Here is a 17,777-nt window from a genome sequence, read left to right on the forward strand (position 1 = left end):
CCCCCCCCCCCTTCAAACTTTCCTTCCTTCGCTAGAGCGACCTGGACGGTACCGCCCGTGCGCGCGCGCTGTGTTCGCAGATCTCCATCTCGCATCTCATGATTATCCATATTCAGCAACGCTCAAACTGATTTATCCCACCCAGATCCTCCTCATCGCCTAAACTCAGCTGCCGGCTTGGGCTTCCGCCGTATAACCACCGCCATGATTATTGCCGAAGGCATGGGCACCAGAGTACTGGAACCCGATGGTGATGGCGAAACCAGGTGGGGCCCAAGAAAGGGAAGCGGAGTTCATACCCGTTCCAAGGATCTTGTACAATTTGTTACGTCCTCCAGAACTAGTAAGCAATGAGTAATCATGCTCACTTCGAGTTGATATATGTGCCCGAATCCCGAATCCTCCATTTGCGAGCACGTTAGTTATCAAACAAACCAACCCCCCGTCTCTCAACCAAAACCTAATTGTTGTGTGTGTGTTTGGGGGGGGGGGGGCAACCGCAGTGAGCCAAGCGCCGGGCTGAAATCGCCATGATCGACAGGGACATCCAATCCAACTACTGGTACCAAGATAATTCATCTCTTCTCCCAGAATCGACCCCTTTGTGTTCCCAGTCACTCCCCCTCGCCAATCAGTCACTGATGGCTAATCACTGCCAACAAAAAATGGTTCGGCAACAAAAAATCATCGAACGACTTTAGTTTCGTTGTCCATAATCCCTGACCAACTTTTAGTCGGCCGTTCGTTCTCCATAGACGTTAGCTACCCCCTACTATCGATTGCTGATCTTTCAAATCATCTATGCGGGAATCGTCCACCGTCCTTTCGCTTGTACATTTTCCCACAGCCACTTTATATCATGCCTGGCCTTTGCCACTTCCGAACCTCCGTTGAGTGTTGACTTCCTGACGTTGGACAGCGGACTTCTACGCCCGATATTGTCAGCCTGCACCGGCATCTCGCGGAGTCAGTTCAAGTCGAGTCGGTCAATTGAAGTGGCGCTGACTAGTGATGAGCACCCCAACTCGGGCTTGTCACTTTCCCCTTCTGATCCGATATCCATTCGGGTGTTCGCCCGGACTTGGGTCGTGCTAGGCTTCTAGTCTACTAATACATGCTGTCGGAGAAGGGGGAGGGGGGGAGTGGAGGGGGAGTGGAGTGAAGGCTCCTGTTTCATCCTTTCGGTCATATCGTGTCATGGGGTGACATGGGGATTTTCCCAAGCACTGGCGGGGTCACTGCCGAGCCCAGATAACAATAGTCGGGAATGAAAACTATTGTGCCAGAGAAACTGATCGGAAGCTCAGGGCTCGAGTGTGAATTTATTTTTTGGTTTTCGCGCGACAAGCGCCCATGGGCACTCGACCTCCGAAGGGGGGCGCCCCTGAAAAGGGCTACAACCCGTGGCACGTTTTTGCCCTATCGCCCCCAAGGGGGGGCCAGGAGATCTCCGAACTAAATCGTTTAGGTGCATGGTTACCTGGGGGTTATCTTTTTCGTCGTTGAGGAAGATCAGGGAAAAACCCGAGGGAACGATGGTAACTTGCCGCATACTTACCCCGACGATTTGGGTTTTCGGCCATGAGTGCCGGCCGTCGCGATCGTTCCCTTGTGCTGGTAAGTGTAACCGCGAAGTGGTAAGTGGTAATAATACTCCTTTAGCCCTTTCATACCAATCTTGCCTTTTTTTTTTGCTGTATCCAGTGGCATGCGTTCATATCCCGACTGGCCATTGTTCCCCGTGTTAACATTCTTGCATGATGATATTGCAATCTGCACTTCAGTGCCGTTATCATCTCATTGCCTCCCCCCCTGGCAACTGCTCGATCTCCAGCCTATGCAACTATTCAGCCATGCCGAAGGGGGGCACACTGCACGAACGTGCCGCAACCATTCGCATCATAATTATTTCGGAGGCGTTCGTCATCCGTGCTTCGATTCGCTGTCAAGCTGCTTCGATAATTTTTCCCATTTCTTTTTGGTCCTGTCGTCGATCTTGCGCTCGTCCAATGGGCAGACAAGATATATATATAATATAGTTGCGTCATTCGACCCCCCATCATTCATTCAAGGATCCGCCCCAGCTTTACATAAATGAGCCAAGAATAAATTGGACGAGAAGACGAGGACTGCATCGTAATCTCAGGCCGAGTGTGCATGGTTCTCTTTTTATTTAGTCCTTTTTTTCTTCTGTATATACAGCATGATACAGTTTCGGTGGTTGGATGCATGTCATCATGCAAATATAGACTGAGATGTCCTTTTTTTCGGTTTCATACATACGATTGCATTGTATGATGGTGATGGATGACGATGGATCTACAGTAGTACCATGTGGATACAATTGTGAAGCCGCGCCCCCGCGGCTAGTAAGCAGTGCCTGTATACATGTGGTTGTCGAATTGTAATTTTAATGATACAGCTGGAGGTCCATTTCCTGACGACGTCGATTCTCCTATGCATGCAAGCATATACTGACTGTGCATTTTTTTATTCTGATGCTTACGACATAAACCGAAAAGAAAAGGAAAAAAATGTTGATCGTGTTGTAATATGGCACTAGTTGGACCCTTAATTGACCAGATCAGTTCCTTCCCTGTCTCTCAGGTCCCTTCGCTAAACCCCGCGGAAATTCCAAAGAAGGCCACATATAAATATCATTATGAAGAAGTCGTTACACTGTGTGTGTGTGTGTGTGTGCGTGCGTGGCATATGTATTCCTACGGGGTACACAAGGGGGGACCAACCGAAGAAGAAGAAGAAGAAGGAAGTACCAGTGCATCCTCGCTGATCTTGCCAAGTCGTCGCCGAGAATTGATTTCAATCAGTAATTTACAAAATGTATATGTAAAAAAATATAATGATGATGGAACGTTTGTATTTGTATAGGGGATATGGATATGAGGATCTGCGGGTGGGGCAGTATCCGAGCTATATAGTAAGGCTGGAGATCTCCTCGTTAATTGACACCAATGAGGTTGCAACTGCTGGCCACTCGGTGAACAGATCCGGATCATGTTATGTATGCATTAGTTGAAATCACCGTGAGGGGGTAGACAGAAGTGCAGTTTTTGCGCGGCCGCGCCCCAACAATAATATTGGACATGGGGGACCACCGTGAAGGAGGAGGGGGGGGGGGCTTGCTGATTAGCAGTAGTACACGAATTTGTGAGTGCACAAAAAAAGACGGTTTGGATTTTTAGTTACCGAGCAATTCTTTTACTTACATAACAACCGGCGCCGGAAGGGGGTTGCATGATTCTTGGCCCGGGTGTATGCGCGGCCATCTCCGGCCAACAACCCGCTTCGCGCGGGCAAAACTTGACAAGTTACATACTACTATAAAGTTCCATTGTACAACAATGCGGGCATTTGTACAGAGTTGGACTAGCTTACTAGTCTTGGTAACCCTACCAACGGGCCCTTTTCCCCTTCCTTTTCCTTTTTTCCAACCGTACTTATTACCCTGACTTGGGATCAAACCGGTTTTGAATGTGAATTCCTGACCGATCGTACATAGTACCTAGCCAGCCCGGAACTGGAACTTGGGCTAGAACTTTGGGGGGGGGGGGGGGGGGGACTTCTAGAACTGAGGGGTTTACTATGGGGGCCGTGTGGGTACGTGCACGCGGACGGATCCGCAGTCGGGTCATGAGAGTGATCTACTGTTTGTTTGATTGGGAAGGGGAAGGGCGTCCCAGTACCTGGCACGCACACACCCGAGCGGGTTGGTCCATGGTCCAACCAGTGCTGTGATGGCTTGTGTGATGAAATTGCTGTGTTTTACTTTTACAATTGGTTCCAGACGATCAAATCTGCGGCCGGGGCAGGTATTGCACGCACGCCTAGCTGCGTGCAGCGCAAAGTGCCTCCTTACTACGGGAGACAAACGCCATTGATCCACTTGAGAGCCTGGCCGGACAGAGGGGATTTTTTTTTCCCTTTGATTTTTCCCGCCGAGCGGCTCGGTCGGGAAACCCCCAGGTAGTAAGTACCCCTGGACAAAGGGTACAAGCCCCGTCCCAATCATCTGAGCACCAGGTATATAAGTAAACAAACTGTTGGACTCCCATTTCATCTCAGGAAGAAGAGTTTGGGATGGGGAGAAGAAAGGGAAATGCTGAAGCCATATTGGGTACATACGTGGCCGCGCACAGGGGTTCGAGTTGCGGTTGTACGTATTTTTTTTTTTTGCGTAACACGTGTAGCGAGGAAGCCTGTAAGAGGAGCATTTAGGGGGTTTGGGGCGGGGTGGGGGAGGGGGTGGAGGGAGGACTATATTGTTCGAAGACTTGCTGCAGTGGAGGCGGAGCTAGGCTTTCGGCTTAATTAAGAAAGAATATCGGCTTGTGAGCTATAGCGTTTCGAGGAAATGTTTCGGTCCTGAAGGTTAGTACCTACCTAGCTTCCGCTTCGTTTTATATACTGTCAAGTTGCAAAGAATTGAATCGTCGAGTCCTTTTGGTATGGATATAAGGTTCTACCAGTAATCGTGAACTCCTTTCCTTTCTTATGGAACCCATTCGCTGACATTTCCGCAGCGAATCTGGGAATATAGTCTTCCACATACACTAGGGGTATAATGGCGCCATAAGATAAACAATGCATGTCGAGTTGTTTTGCTCGGCGCTTGTGCATGGTATGTGGACTGCGCAGCAACCTATGTAACTAGGATTTATGCTTGTCAGCAACATGATGCATCTCCTTATCACAGATTCCAGAACACCGTGTTCATCTTTCATTTCGTTCCACCCCGCTGGATCTGTGCAAGAAATATGAGCTCCGTGTTCCCACAAATCACAGCGCAAGTGCCCCATTGATTAGCCGTGCGTGGCATGTGCCCCTGTCTACTATACCCTGTCGATCCCGCTACATGGGCACCCTGAACCGAGGTGCTGGGAGAGTCGAGATCCGATACATCTCAAGCGCTCGGTCCAGGGTCACTTGAGTCGGATGACAGTTAATTATATATATGTAAAACGCCGCATTGCGAGACGCGATCGAGAATATATGAACTCGTCGATCCCGCGCGTTAGCACTCTGTCGTTACATATCTGGCAGTATTCGGGTTGCGCTGGAATATGTCATGACCAAAACAAAACATCCATTTGCGGCATTTTTTAATAATGGCTTACTTATACGTTTTTCTCTGGTGCCAGTGTACGGGTGCAGTGGATCGAAGGCTCTTTCTGGTGCTCAGCTGGAAAATAATATTTTCTCGTCGTGATAGAGGAGCTATGAAAGGGTGTGGGCTGGAGCTGGTAGCTATTTTTTTTTTTTAAAAAAAAATGATTTGCTACGTGAAATGCTCGGTGTATGTTGTTGGACCCTGCAGGGCGTTAGGCGATTCTCGGCCTTAGCGATTGCAGGATGGTGGCTTTCAGCTTTCGCACTATCGATAATAGCAAATCTCCTAGAAATTCACTCCGCCGAAATCGAATGACACACTCGCTCTTACAGTGTGCGTTATATATATATAGTGCGTCCTACTACCAAGACCTGCCGGGGAACCAATGGTTCTTTTATATTTACATGTCGCCTACCACCAACTTGAAGATCATTCATTCATTCGCGCGCATACACGTACACAGTCGTGATAGTGTCAAAGTAGCGCCATTAGGTAGAACGTTTCCACAACGGATTAAATGATCATTTGGAGCTGGACTCCCGGCCCTTTCAATCCTAGGCCTCTAGTTCTGGTGTAGCCGTGCGAGATTAAATCGGAAGGGGCTGCCTTCCGCTGTCATTGGCATGATCTTCTGCTCCCAGTGCTGGCTCACTAAGCAACTAATTGAGTCCGGAGTGACGTGCACCGGAGGTTTTTAATCATTGCATGATTCGGTGGTCGAGCAAGAATGGAGCAGTCGAAGGATTCCCCCCCGCCCAGCCGCAAGCCCCTTTGTTGTCAGTCGGCTTCGACTGATTGACACACCCGGCTGTTGAGTTTCGACGTATGTTCTGACTGAATTCACCATGGCAGGTGACAGGAAGCACGGGCGCTCCCTAGCGCCATCAGAACGGCTCCTGCTTCTAGCTCCGGCCACGAACTTAAGCCCGATGATCCCATTCACGGGGTAATCAAATTTTGTCTTCTCGGAATTAGAAGATGATTCCTCCTGTCTCGTTTGGGTAGGTTCTACTAATAATTGCCTAGCCACTGGCGTTGACAATATCGCTGCTGGCATGCCGTGACAGTACACATGCACACGCCACCACATTCACACGGAGATGATGTGTATAACTGGCGGGTCTCATGATTCTATCAACTGACGAGCCGATGGTTAGTTAGCCATGCATATACTTGGCCCTCAGACTCTCATTCCTGACATGCGTGTGGGATTAGTACTAACTCCAATTCATATATATACGGTACGTAGCACCGGGTATATTATATGTGTCCGCTCACACAGTTCCATGGACCCTTTAATTTTCATTTCGCTCTCCAGTGGTACGGCATAAGCTGGTGTTACGCCAACGGGCATGCACCAATACATATATATATATATACGCCAGCCCCAGCAAGAGCATGACCAATGGTTTAATTTGTTCCATTTCGGGTCATCCATAATGAACCCATATCAGGTGTTCATGTACTATCTATCTATACTATTCTCCGTTACACACTTTAAAATACTTTATCGCATCTTTTTAATTTCCCGTGAGTGGAAGGCATAATGTGACCTTAGTCAGATGATCATGGGGGAGGGTGTGGTGGGCAAAGCTATGCAGTGATTGACCAAGATCCCTGCGCACGTCCACGCGCGTGAGTGGCTTATATATAATCGACTCTTTCGTGCAATCGATCTCGGACCACCCTCGTTCTTTTGATCGAGCTAGGCGCATCTATCCACGCATGATAAGATCGATAAAGAGTATGTATCTAGATCAACATTCACGAATGGTTTCTTCTTTTTTTCTTTTCTTTGCATGCCATCGATGATTTGTGGCGTTGCACTATCGTTATATATTATATATTTATTAATAAATCCGTTTATCTGTGCGCTGATATGATATGATATGATATGATAGTACATACTCGTGGCTGATTCGCCCAATGTCTTCGAATTCATCCAACCGGTTGACATCCCCCTAGCGCAACGACTGCGTGCATGCAGCGACAACGAAAACGTGCATGGTGAATTGATAAATCTTCTTGTTCTTCTCTCTCTCTCTCCCTCCTCTCAATTGTTTTTCTAACCCCAATTGGATTTCCACAGACTAGCATTCTTCATCCTCATCTAGCCATGTGGTTTCCTCTAGTCTCCATGCGCACTGCACACGTACTTGGACTCTTTTAATTAGCCATCGATTCTGCAACGTTATGAACACTTCTCGTTGTTTTTTTCTTCTCTATCACGCTGTGTATCACTATACAGCTAGAGATACATATGAGGTCCATTTGATTTGTCGAAACCCTTTGCGTGGCTGTTGGAAATCATCAACTGCGTATTTACATTTGCTTGTGTCGTGGTGTATTTAAATTCCAGTCGTCTCACTTCGATCTGCGTCGGTGCCATGCAGACTTTCTAGGCGTTGCGCAACCATCACGACACCAGATACCATACGAAATCAAGTTAATCGATATTTACTTTCTTTGTTTTGGCCATGTGCAAAGGCGTTTGCAACATTGATGGGAGGGTTAATTCCCTCTTACAATTTCTGGGAACGGTCGAATGATCTTATTATACGTGATGATCATGCCAACTGAGGCCTTTTTAAAATTCGATTTCCACGCTAGCTGGCGCTCGGCGAGGGGATGGTGGCTGCCGGCTTATAATAGGTATATTATCGATTGGCGTTCTAGGTCTGTGTGTGTCCACGTGTGTGTGTGCATGTGTCAATGTGTGTGTGTGTGATACTCGGTAGCGGTTGCGCGCAAATTATGGGCTTGATCCATTGGCTGCTCTCGCTTGTTCTCAGGTAGGCAGGTCATGTACTAGCTAGGGTCCCATTGGAATAGCTATGCAGAGCCAGGGGGGGAGGGAGTGCTGCTTTCCTTGATTTGGGGGGGGGGGGGGGGGAGAAAGAAATATTCAGGTCCCGGGACCCGAAGTCGGAACAAAGGTACGTGTATCCTTTGCTTGTTGCATGGGCGCCTTTTTTTTTGCTACTACATAGTTGGTCTTGCGTGTCTACTCGCATCACACGGCCGCGCGCTCACGACAACCGTATACAATGGCCCCGTCAAAAGCATTGGAAATCATCCTCTTATATTCAGTTGCTGGGACAGCTCGTGGCTGATCAGACCTTTCCTGAACACCGCCCCATATATATATTCACCCTTTGCGTGAACAGTGGCCATGCCACTTATCTGATTCATTGGGTATAGTAAATCGACACATACCGACCCTGGATGACTATCATTTCTATAGTGTGACCACTGGCTGCTAGTGTTAGTGGAGATCGAAACTAAGCCTAGCCTTATTTGCACGATGCCGCTGGACCCGAGGACCCTAAAATCTCATAGCATTAGTCCGCCAGATCGGAGCGACCGCGCGTTAGATACATGTACGGGCATTTCCGCGCACAAAAGTACAATTTTCTCGGGAGGATTTAGCATCATGTTTGATGGGATTTCACACCCAAGCAATGCTCACCAAACATCAATTTGTGGGCTTTGGTTTTAGCGCCCAGTTACTAAGGATACTGGAATCCTGAGAGAGTTCATGTTCATTTTTACGCGCACACTCTCGTGTTCAGTTTACCTATTTATAGTGCTGACGCTCGGGGGTGGAGGAGGATCGTTTGAATTTAGCGGCTACATAGTATCTAGGCGCGCTATGACGGTACCGAATTTTCGAGACGTCATCGGTTGTAATGCGGATAATACTTAAGACCCTGGTGACTTGATCAACAGGAGCAAGTTAGCGCTAGCTGTCCCGATCTCCGTCGGGGCTTCGTTCCAAAATCTCACGATCGTACCAGATCATGCTATACTACCATAATTCAGCATCTAACGCTAGCGCGCGGCGGGGGCTGTGTGTGGGGGTTTCCGGAGGGTTGCGTGTAGATCGAGCTTGCGAAATGCCAATACTAGTGGTGATGAGAGTATCAGAGCAGTCACGTATTCGTATTGAAGGGTAATATGCGTACTATCGCCATGTTCCACTGTAGTAAGATATTGTCATTAATGAGTTCTCTGTTTCATCAAGGAGAAAATAATTTTTCTTTTCAGTCAAGCGGCACCGATGATTTTTTTTTTTTTTTTTAGCTGATGCATGCTTGATGTGTAAGCGGGTTGTAAGTGGCCGGAATGGTACAATCACGGAGATGGTAATTCGGAGCCGTCGGCGACGTGTCATCGCTGAGTTAGACATAGGGGCTTCATGATCTGTCAGCTGGCTCGCCTTTTTAACCGACAAATCCTTGGACGGGAATGCGTGAGATCGACTTGTCAGCGAACGGGAGTTTCCAGGCCGTACAAGATGACGTCAACGTCGTTCCACACGCATCAATGGATTAGCGCCTCTAATATATATTTTTGCACCCTTTCCGATTTCTTACGTGCAAGAGCATTTGCCAGCTGGTCACCAGGCCCAAGCCTCCTATCCTATCAGGCTTTCCCCTCTCCGCTACCGTTAGCAGGTATGCTTGCCTGATGCGTATGGGGCCCCTGAGTGAGTGGCGGGAGTGTCAGTACTGCATGGGAGCTGGTACTCAAGCTGTTGTCGGCGCATCATTGCTGAGTTAGACAACATTACTTTTATAGGGGTTAGCGCGCCTTTCAGCTTTCTTGCTCGGCATCCCTTCGATGGAGTGCGTAAGATTGACCTGGACCTGTCAGCGAACCCGACGCGAGAACACTGATCATGATAAGGAGGTTTCACCAGCCACAGCAATCGGAAACCGTGGAGATCGATGAGGACGTCTAAGCGACTACACGTAAATGTATATCCGGACTGGGCGCCGGCCACCCTTTCGATTTCTTTTGCATAATTTTTTTTTTTTTTTGCTTATGTGTTGGTCCCCAGCCTCCTCCCCTATAATCAGCGCCTATAGCTCTTCGCTACGCTTGCTCAGCTTCCGCGCGATAAACGACACTTGCATCAACTTTTAATCGCATTCTTATGCGCCACTTACACCTGACAGGTAACGCCGAACTTCACTGTACTGCTAGCCCCCCCAACCCCCTTTTACCTAGTTTTTGACGTATCCCTGTGAATTTGGTAGGGGAGCGTATCGCGCAGTTGGTCAATTATTTTTTGCGTTATACAACGCTACGCAGCAAGGGGGGCGCGTCAGGAGAATTAACATTGGCAAATATGAATGGGGCCACTTGCCACATTAGATCGTGTTGTAGTGGCGGCTACTATATTCGGTATCATCCAGACGTTGATATCTTTATTTTTTTTTAAATAATACACACACACACACACAATTTTTTTCGCGCTTAAGTTGCCGGCTTATGGGGGGCGCCACACTCCAGCGTTGACATCCTTTTTACGGAGACGCCGGCATAGGCTCATCGGCTGCGAGAGCACTGGTATCACGTTCTTCTTGTATAATGTTATGCACCTAGGTAACTACGGCAGTGTATCGCTCGCGCTCGATTCCAACCAACCCCTTATGCTCCCCGGCCGGGCCTCCCGATTGAGTAGTTTCCGTGGAATGTTTTCTCACTTTCGATCCCAAAGGACTTGAAGGTGCAAAACATGGCCCCGGTCCTCCTCCTCCTCCTCCCCCACTCTCTCCTAGCGATGTTCATCTTTTTTCCCGTCTTCGTAACGGATAAGGATTGATGATCATCCATTGTCGTTCTGGCCAAGATATATGTTTATGCGTCGGAAAAAGTATAACTAACATAATGTATTTTTACATTGAGAAAGGATACGGTCGATAATAATATTGTTTGACCGTACGTACGTACGTGCTTAGCTATGTATTTCTTTTTTGACCTGGGATGACTAGGAGCTAAGAGCGGCGATCTGCAATGAGGCTGGCTGTGAATGAAAGCGCGGTCGGTGGCGCAGCAAGAATTCGAAATATCGATGATAAATGTAATTAGAGCCTAGACAGGCCATCAATAGCCCGCCCGCACTGCCTGTGTCCCATCTCTAGGTGCATTTCACGTCGTTGTAAAAAAAAGGGGCCTAGCCAGGGCTTTTTTTATTTTTAGTAAAAATAGCCTCATTGATGCTTTTGTCCATCTTGCAGCGGTCGGCCGGCTGGGTTTCTAGACTGGGCACTTGCCCCTGTAAGTTCCTCTCTCTCTCATTCATCGTCCAGGAAGAAGTGTGTAACGCGCTGTTGACTACGCGATGATGGCCGTGGAATATTGTGAATATGAACATGAGTAGGTTCACGCTAGCTGCGAGGATAGTATATATATATATTATTCACTGTTGCGCAATGACTGCATTATGTACATAGTACGCGACACCATTTGCATGTATATTTAAGTAACTCATGTCCACGGACATGCAAGATGACTCCTTTGTCGCTGTTCGTCAAATTAATATATATATCGGATGATCTTGCCAAAAATGAAGTATATATTACTTATCGAACGGCTGAAAAATCGAGAGGGGTTATGTAAGATCATCTGAAAATCTCGGCGTAAATAAATGAAAACGTGTGGGGTTGGTTGGGGAAAGGGAAAGAGGAGCCGAGGGTTGCCTCTGATGATGGAAGGGGGATGTTGCTCGGGTTATAAGTGCTACATCGAGCCCTGAACGTTATCTTTTTTAGAATAGAAATGGGTTTTTTTTCATTTTGGCAGTGCCTTTTTTAGGCCGGGCAAAAAGTATTTATTTATCTATCTGCAAGCTTCCCCGGGACAATTTCCCCATTTCTTTAAATTTCTTTCTTATACATACCCTGATTTTTTCGGTTCCTGGGTCCTGTAGCAGTGTGTTGGATGACCACGTTCCCATATATATATGTATATCACTTTCCAAAGGGATCGGCGGAGTTCTCAAAACTTTTAGTCAGTTTAGTTTTGTGACGTAAAAAAAAACACAGGCAGGGAAGTCGATAAATCGACAACGTTGTGTTCTTGTTTGTTTATGTATCCTAATTTGGAAATTTGGACACCTTACATGGTTACTGGTGCTACCGGCTGGAAGTGTCAATTCCTTTTTTGTTCAAGTTGGGGATGGATGCTTCGATCCAATGATCATCCCTCTCTCATATATATATATACGTGGGTGCGCAGGCAACGTCGTTGTAGTTGTAAGCTGGCGGATTTGATTTTTTTACATATCACTTGGCGAAGGGTTCTGTGCGTGTAAAAGAAATCTAATTATGGATAATCATGCATTTTTGATTGCATGGCCAAGGTGGGCTTGCGATTGATCTCCGCCGTTCATGCGATTACGTCTGCATGAAGACGTAACGATCCCGGAGGGAAAGGGGGTCATGTAGGGGTGTTGCGGTCCGTGCGTCTTAGCTACGACTTTTTTTTTAACCGTATTCTGCAAGGCGATCAGGCCGCACGCGACCGCATCTATGCGCCATCTTGTGTGAAGCTATATATATATCAATGATTACGCCTGTACTACTACTACTACGTAAGCCAACGCCACAGGATGTTCCGTTGTATGAGCCAAGTAGAATTTCCCAAAGAAGGCAAAACAACTGCGCAGTATCCAAGGTGACTGGCAGAAGGTGGCAAGGAAGTTGTGTGTGTGTGTGTGTGGGGGGGGGGTTGGAGGGGGATCGGGACTTCTCAATCTGAACAGCATATGCTCACAATAAGTATGAGCTAAAATCTTTGTGATATGAGACCCCCCGAGTTCGGTAACATTTTGGCACTTGCTCTTTGTGGGATAATAATAATAAACACGTGTATGTTCTTCCTTTTTGGTAAGCTTGTTGTTGTTGCTGTTCGACGAAAACGGCTTTAGCGAGCGCTGGCGCGGCCGCTTGGGCAACAAGGCATCACATGTTCCGCTAAAGCTTGTTTGATGGAAAACGCGTTATGTAAGCACAGCCATCGATTTCGCAATCCATCTTTCTTTTCTTTCTTGTTCTCTCTTTCAAATTTTGCAAGCGCAAAAAAAAGCCCTCGTTTTTATGGTCGTTGCAACGATGACCAGCTGACTTTATAGTTCCTAGCTTGATGCGGGTGTGATCGGGCTTGCAACCAGGGGTACGAAGAAAAAAAAGAAGGGAAGGGAAGAAGAACCCGGCCTGCCTCCCCCTTACTAACGTTAACTACATGTAACGTTCGCTCCGGAGGGTTCCGTGTGCGCGCGATCAACTCGATAAGGTAGTAGTAGTAACTCGTAATGGGTTTGCAAGTACTCGCGTGTTTATATATGGCTTTGGTCATGGGGAGTCAGATGTTCTACTAGGCGGTGCCAAGACAAGTCGGGGCGGGGAAGGCGTGCTCTGCGCCCGCGTGGACACCTGATGGCTATATACGCGCGCCCGCGCTCCTGCTGGCAGCCTCCAAGTAGTGATCTTGTGTCATAAGCCGTTCTCGGATCGGTTCGGGGCTTTTTTTCTTGTTTCTGATAGGCGGGCGTGCAACAACGTCGTTTTATGCCTAATGTTTGCGGGTCCTATATACAGTCTACTAGTAGCTTTGGTCATCGACTCAGATCGACAACGGCATATTGGGCTCTCAGGTAGTACCGTTCCATCAGTCCGTGTCGACAGCTAGCTAACACGACTGTAATCGCCAACCTGACTCGACTTGTGTGTGCCAGCCTCAACAGTACTGTACTTACTGCTAGTGCTAGATCTCGGCGCGCGGCCCCCGTGACGGGTTGTTACTTTCTCTTTCGATAAGTACTGATTCGGATGTCTCCTTGCTGTGCTTTTTGCTGAGCTCGCGGCTGCTCTCGGCTGAAGGTGGTCATTCAGCTGACGCGTTCGGCTATTTCAAAACTTTACAAAAAAAAAAAACCTTGTCAACACGAATATTTGTTGTGGCGTTTTTCTCGAATTTTTTTTTTTTTTTTTTACCAAGCGAGAATGTTGTTGCTTTCTCTCTGAGAAGGCTCTTCGGGTGGAATGCCGAACGAAGGATGCCAATCCCTTCCCCCCCCTCCCCCCTTTGAATTTTGTTTACGTTCATCTCGCATGCAAAAAAATATGACTGTGATGGTGGTGGTGGTGGTACATTCCAGTTTTTCCGAACTGTCTGCGCGCGAAGGTGTGTAGGGGCGTTGGCACGCACGGCGCCTTTCGCTGTGACCCGAACTACTACATGGCACTGCAGCAGCATAACCGCTTGGTCTATACCAAAGAGGCTAGTCTTTAATTCAATTGGAACAACTGGCCATCCAGTTGTCACTGTGGGATTTTTGGAGGGCTTTCCCCCCGTTCCCTGGCGGCGTTCCTCACCTTCATAACTGAACTAATTGGGAGGTGGTTAAGCTACTAATGGGGCCCTCTCCCATGAATGAGGGAAGGCTATATCTACTTAGCAGTACTTGTCGTTAGCTGCTGTGACATTAATGGCGGTCTGTCCCACCCTGATCCCTTGATTCGTCATGTTCACAGATAGATAGCGAGTTATTTGATCCATCTCTTGTTGAAGTAGTGATATTTCCTTCCGTTTTATTGTATGTCTAGATCGCGCATTTCGATCTTTGAGCTCTAATTCGAGGCAAGCGTGTCGGCGGCTTGCTCCGATCGGAAGAGTTTGACCTCAGGCGGTGATGCTCCTTATGGAGTGAGTGGTGATAGTGCTCCCATGCACCCAGGTTCTAGCTAGGTTTTTGGCTATATTTGGTATGGTCGAGCATCTATCCATCCATCGAGGCTCGTACGTATACGGGATGCATAAGATTACCCGTCTACGTTTTCCAAAGATGCCATCAACTCGTTTTGACCTCTGGTTCAACATGCAGCAAAACACCGATCAATCTCTCTTGGATATGGGAACGCTCATCGAACAAGCGCGCGAATGACTTGTTATACTGGCTGGATTGTGCTATGCATGGGGTTGTGATCGATCACCTTCGAGTTAACAAACATATCAGCCGCTATCTTGATCATACTCTTTCGTTGTATCCAGGTCCAGATGTAGTATTTGGTGACGGATCATCATCTCCTTTTTTCGTCCAACTTATCTATGAATATGCGTGACTTATTTTTTTTTTTGTTCCATCGAGATCAAACGAGCTCTTTGAACAGCTGTTTGTAGTGAACCCATGATCATTTCCGATCTCTATGTTCAGCTTTTTTTTATCTACTAGGCTTTTGATTCGTGGAGGCGGGCGAAACTGATTAGATCAACAATTGTGTTGTTGTTGTTTTCTTGCATCTGGTGATATCGGTGGCGTCCTGTCTCTTTTATCTCGGTTGGACCGGTTTGTTTGTATGCACCATCATTTACCGTATCTGAGTGCAGGGATAGGGTTGAAATTGGTACCCGTGCCCACTGCAGTATTAGGAATTCCCCGTTTGTAAACCAGGACATACTTGGCCAACGCCACCCAAATTCATGGCGTATATATATATGAAAGGGATCTCGAGCCAGTTTTCCTCGCTTACCCCTCTCCTCCCCTGGTTTCGTGGAATTTGCCGTAGCAAGGGAACCCGCCGCGCCGCCGCCCTTGGCTACTAGGATTGAGAGAATTCCCTGATTCGAGTTTTGAGGTGGGGCGGAGAATGCCATTCGTTGGTGCTGGCTGAGATGCCTTAACTTGGACGTCTCACATGCTGATTCTCCAGTCCTCAAGCACATTCGTTTTCTCTTCCCCAATTGGAATAGTTTGTGATTGCTAATCACTCAGGATCATAAGATATATGGCACCTGATTGGTGTTATCTTTTTTTTCTGCTAACGTAGCAGTACGGGATCGACCAAGCAGATATACCGTTCTGCGCCCCCAAGTTACTATTCTTCGGCAACCTAACTTGATACAATTGTTCGACGGATTTTCCGTGCAAGTACTACTACGTTGATTGGCGAGCCATGCATCGGACGGTTGTGGGTTGGGGACGCCGCGCCCGTGCGGTACGGTGTAATAGCAGGCCTGGGTCCCTGCCAGCGGAAGTTTGGTTGAAGGAGGCACCCGATCCAACGTCCAACTGTGTAGCAAGCTTCTCTACTTTTGGATTTTCTCGTGCAAATGCGGCTATCTAGCTAGTCGCATTAGCTAGCTAATTGGTATCTACGCCCCTGCATTGAGAGGCTTTAACGCTGGGATCATCCACATGATAACGCCGACCGGTGCAGCCGCGGTCAGGTGTCTCAGGCGCATGCGTGCTTTTGCTAGGGGAGTGGTGCAAGTACTGTAATCGTCTATGCCTCTTGAATGAAGCGTGTCCTTTGTTGCGGATAAGATAATCTAGTGAGTCATATATACTGTATGGAATTTTTTTTTGCATGCTTCTGATAAATCTTAAGGCAGATCGATATTATAATATCCAAGAGTCAAACGATCCTAGTCGGTTAGAAGCGAGTGGGGGAGTTAGATATATGTGATGAGACTCTGATAGGTTGGTTCATTTCTGGTATAAAAAAGAACCCCGATCGATTCGTTGACCGTTCTCGTTTAGTAGAGCAATCATTAGTCATGAGATTACCTTGCAGCTAGGGTTCTCGAATCTTACACTCCACCTGTTTCTTGTGCATGCAGCAACACGCCTCCTGCGTTCTTCCCTCTTTCAAATGAGGCGTTGAAAAAAGATGTATACGTACAAGATTTCTTGGTTTCTCAGTTAATGCGGTGGGTGGACCCTTTCATGCGTGTATGCGCGCGGTCGTCCAACGTAAGAACGGATCAAGTCCGCTCCAAGCTCGTTCCCACTGTCATACGTAATTAACAGGCTGATATGTTCGTGCGTGACAGAGAGTATCATGAAGACCCTGCTCAGCATTGTAGTGGGAAAAATAATATTATCGGTTTGTGGATGGCACGGTGTATATGTATGACTACCGCTAGTTGACGGTCAAGGCTGAGGAATCATCAGACCGACTCCGCTTGCGAAGGATATGACAGAACAGACGGAATATTGAACTGGGTGCTTTATGCCCTCGAATGAATGATCCAACTAATAAACGCAATTTATTCTCTTCTTGTTTCTTTGTCAATATATCACTAGTACAGCATAGAAGTCGCGCTACTTGGAATGTTCGTTTAATTTTTCCATTCACTACCTGGTCCAGGTGCATGATATCTAACGATCAGTCGCGAGTTAAAAAAAAGGGGGGAAGGTTCCAGATGAGTGAGGAAACTATTGATGCAGGTGTTCGAATGCATTCCGAGCTGTACATAACGCGTAACGTGCGTGTACAGCAGCACAAGCGCCATTTTTGGATGGGAAAGGGAAAGGAGCCTTTGATATGCTTGCTAATGCAAGGATTGCAGTTTGCTGGTACGAAAGGACTGGATCAAACTGCGGGAATGGAACCCAGTGTGCAAGGCTTTCAAAGATTGATTGGCCAATCTAAACGATCAACAGCCCTCCACTCTCGATATAGTTGTCCATCCTTTTGTCTGAGTGGCCAGTAAGTCGTCACTTGTAGATATTTTTTTCCTCCTAGAATTACAATCATCCATGAAAATGAACCCCTCGAGTGACGCACACTTGGAAGCAATGACGCACGCGGGAGAGTAGTGGTAGAGAAGAGCTTTGATGGTAACGAAAGTGTAAATGTTGGTCAAACGAGTCGCCTGAAGAAGAGCACTGCGTAGCATCAATATTTGCAAGGAAGTTGGGGAGGATGCTTGGTCGGTGGTATATCAGAACCCAGGTCAGAGACAAAGTCCAGGGAGACACTATAAGCTTGTATTGGAAACAAGGTTATACGAGATACAATGATTAGTGAATAATCCGGACAGTTCATAGCATGTTCATGAATGTTGCAATGCAAAG

General features: G+C 47.4%; 2 protein-coding genes across 2 annotated transcripts; one reads left to right on the forward strand and one right to left on the reverse strand.

Annotated features, from left to right (window-relative positions):
• The first annotated feature begins 1,270 nt into the window (after positions 1–1,270).
• Positions 1,271–2,136, forward strand: EI90DRAFT_1822575 (uncharacterized protein). The gene is made up of 2 exons (XM_039052233.1): positions 1,271–1,637; positions 1,705–2,136. The coding sequence occupies exons 1-2, from the start codon at positions 1,582–1,584 to the stop codon at positions 2,096–2,098; spliced, it is 450 nt and encodes a 149-aa protein (XP_038913338.1). The 5' UTR covers positions 1,271–1,581; the 3' UTR covers positions 2,099–2,136.
• Positions 2,137–2,879: 743 nt separating this feature from the next.
• On the reverse strand, positions 2,880–4,276 carry EI90DRAFT_3291038 (uncharacterized protein). The gene is made up of 5 exons (XM_039067255.1): positions 3,844–4,276; positions 3,716–3,786; positions 3,397–3,502; positions 3,228–3,336; positions 2,880–3,143 (listed from the first exon to the last, which is right to left on the reverse strand). Exons 1-5 carry the CDS (start codon positions 4,139–4,141, stop codon positions 3,014–3,016), a joined length of 714 nt encoding a protein of 237 aa, XP_038913339.1. The 5' UTR covers positions 4,142–4,276; the 3' UTR covers positions 2,880–3,013.
• Positions 4,277–17,777: the final 13,501 nt, after the last annotated feature.

This window comes from Cantharellus anzutake, assembly GCF_015039405.1.
Source record: "Cantharellus anzutake strain C23 chromosome Unknown EI90scaffold_42, whole genome shotgun sequence".
Lineage (NCBI taxonomy): Eukaryota > Fungi > Basidiomycota > Agaricomycetes > Cantharellales > Hydnaceae > Cantharellus > Cantharellus anzutake.

Bases quoted from the DNA above. Each gene is read 5' to 3' on its own strand.
- EI90DRAFT_1822575 (XM_039052233.1), top strand. From the start codon at position 1,582: ATGAGTGCCGGCCGTCGCGATCGTTCCCTTGTGCTGGTAAGTGTAACC. The intron at 1,638-1,704 runs GTAAGTGGTAAT...TGCTGTATCCAG, and splicing joins GTAAGTGTAACCGCGAAGTG to TGGCATGCGTTCATATCCCG.
- EI90DRAFT_3291038 (XM_039067255.1), bottom strand. From the start codon at position 4,141: ATGTACCCAATATGGCTTCAGCATTTCCCTTTCTTCTCCCCATCCCAA. The intron at 3,503-3,715 runs GTGCGTGCCAGG...ACGATCGGTCAG, and splicing joins GGACCAACCCGCTCGGGTGT to GAATTCACATTCAAAACCGG. The intron at 3,144-3,227 runs GTAAGTAAAAGA...ACTGCTAATCAG, and splicing joins CTTCCGGCGCCGGTTGTTAT to CAAGCCCCCCCCCCCTCCTC.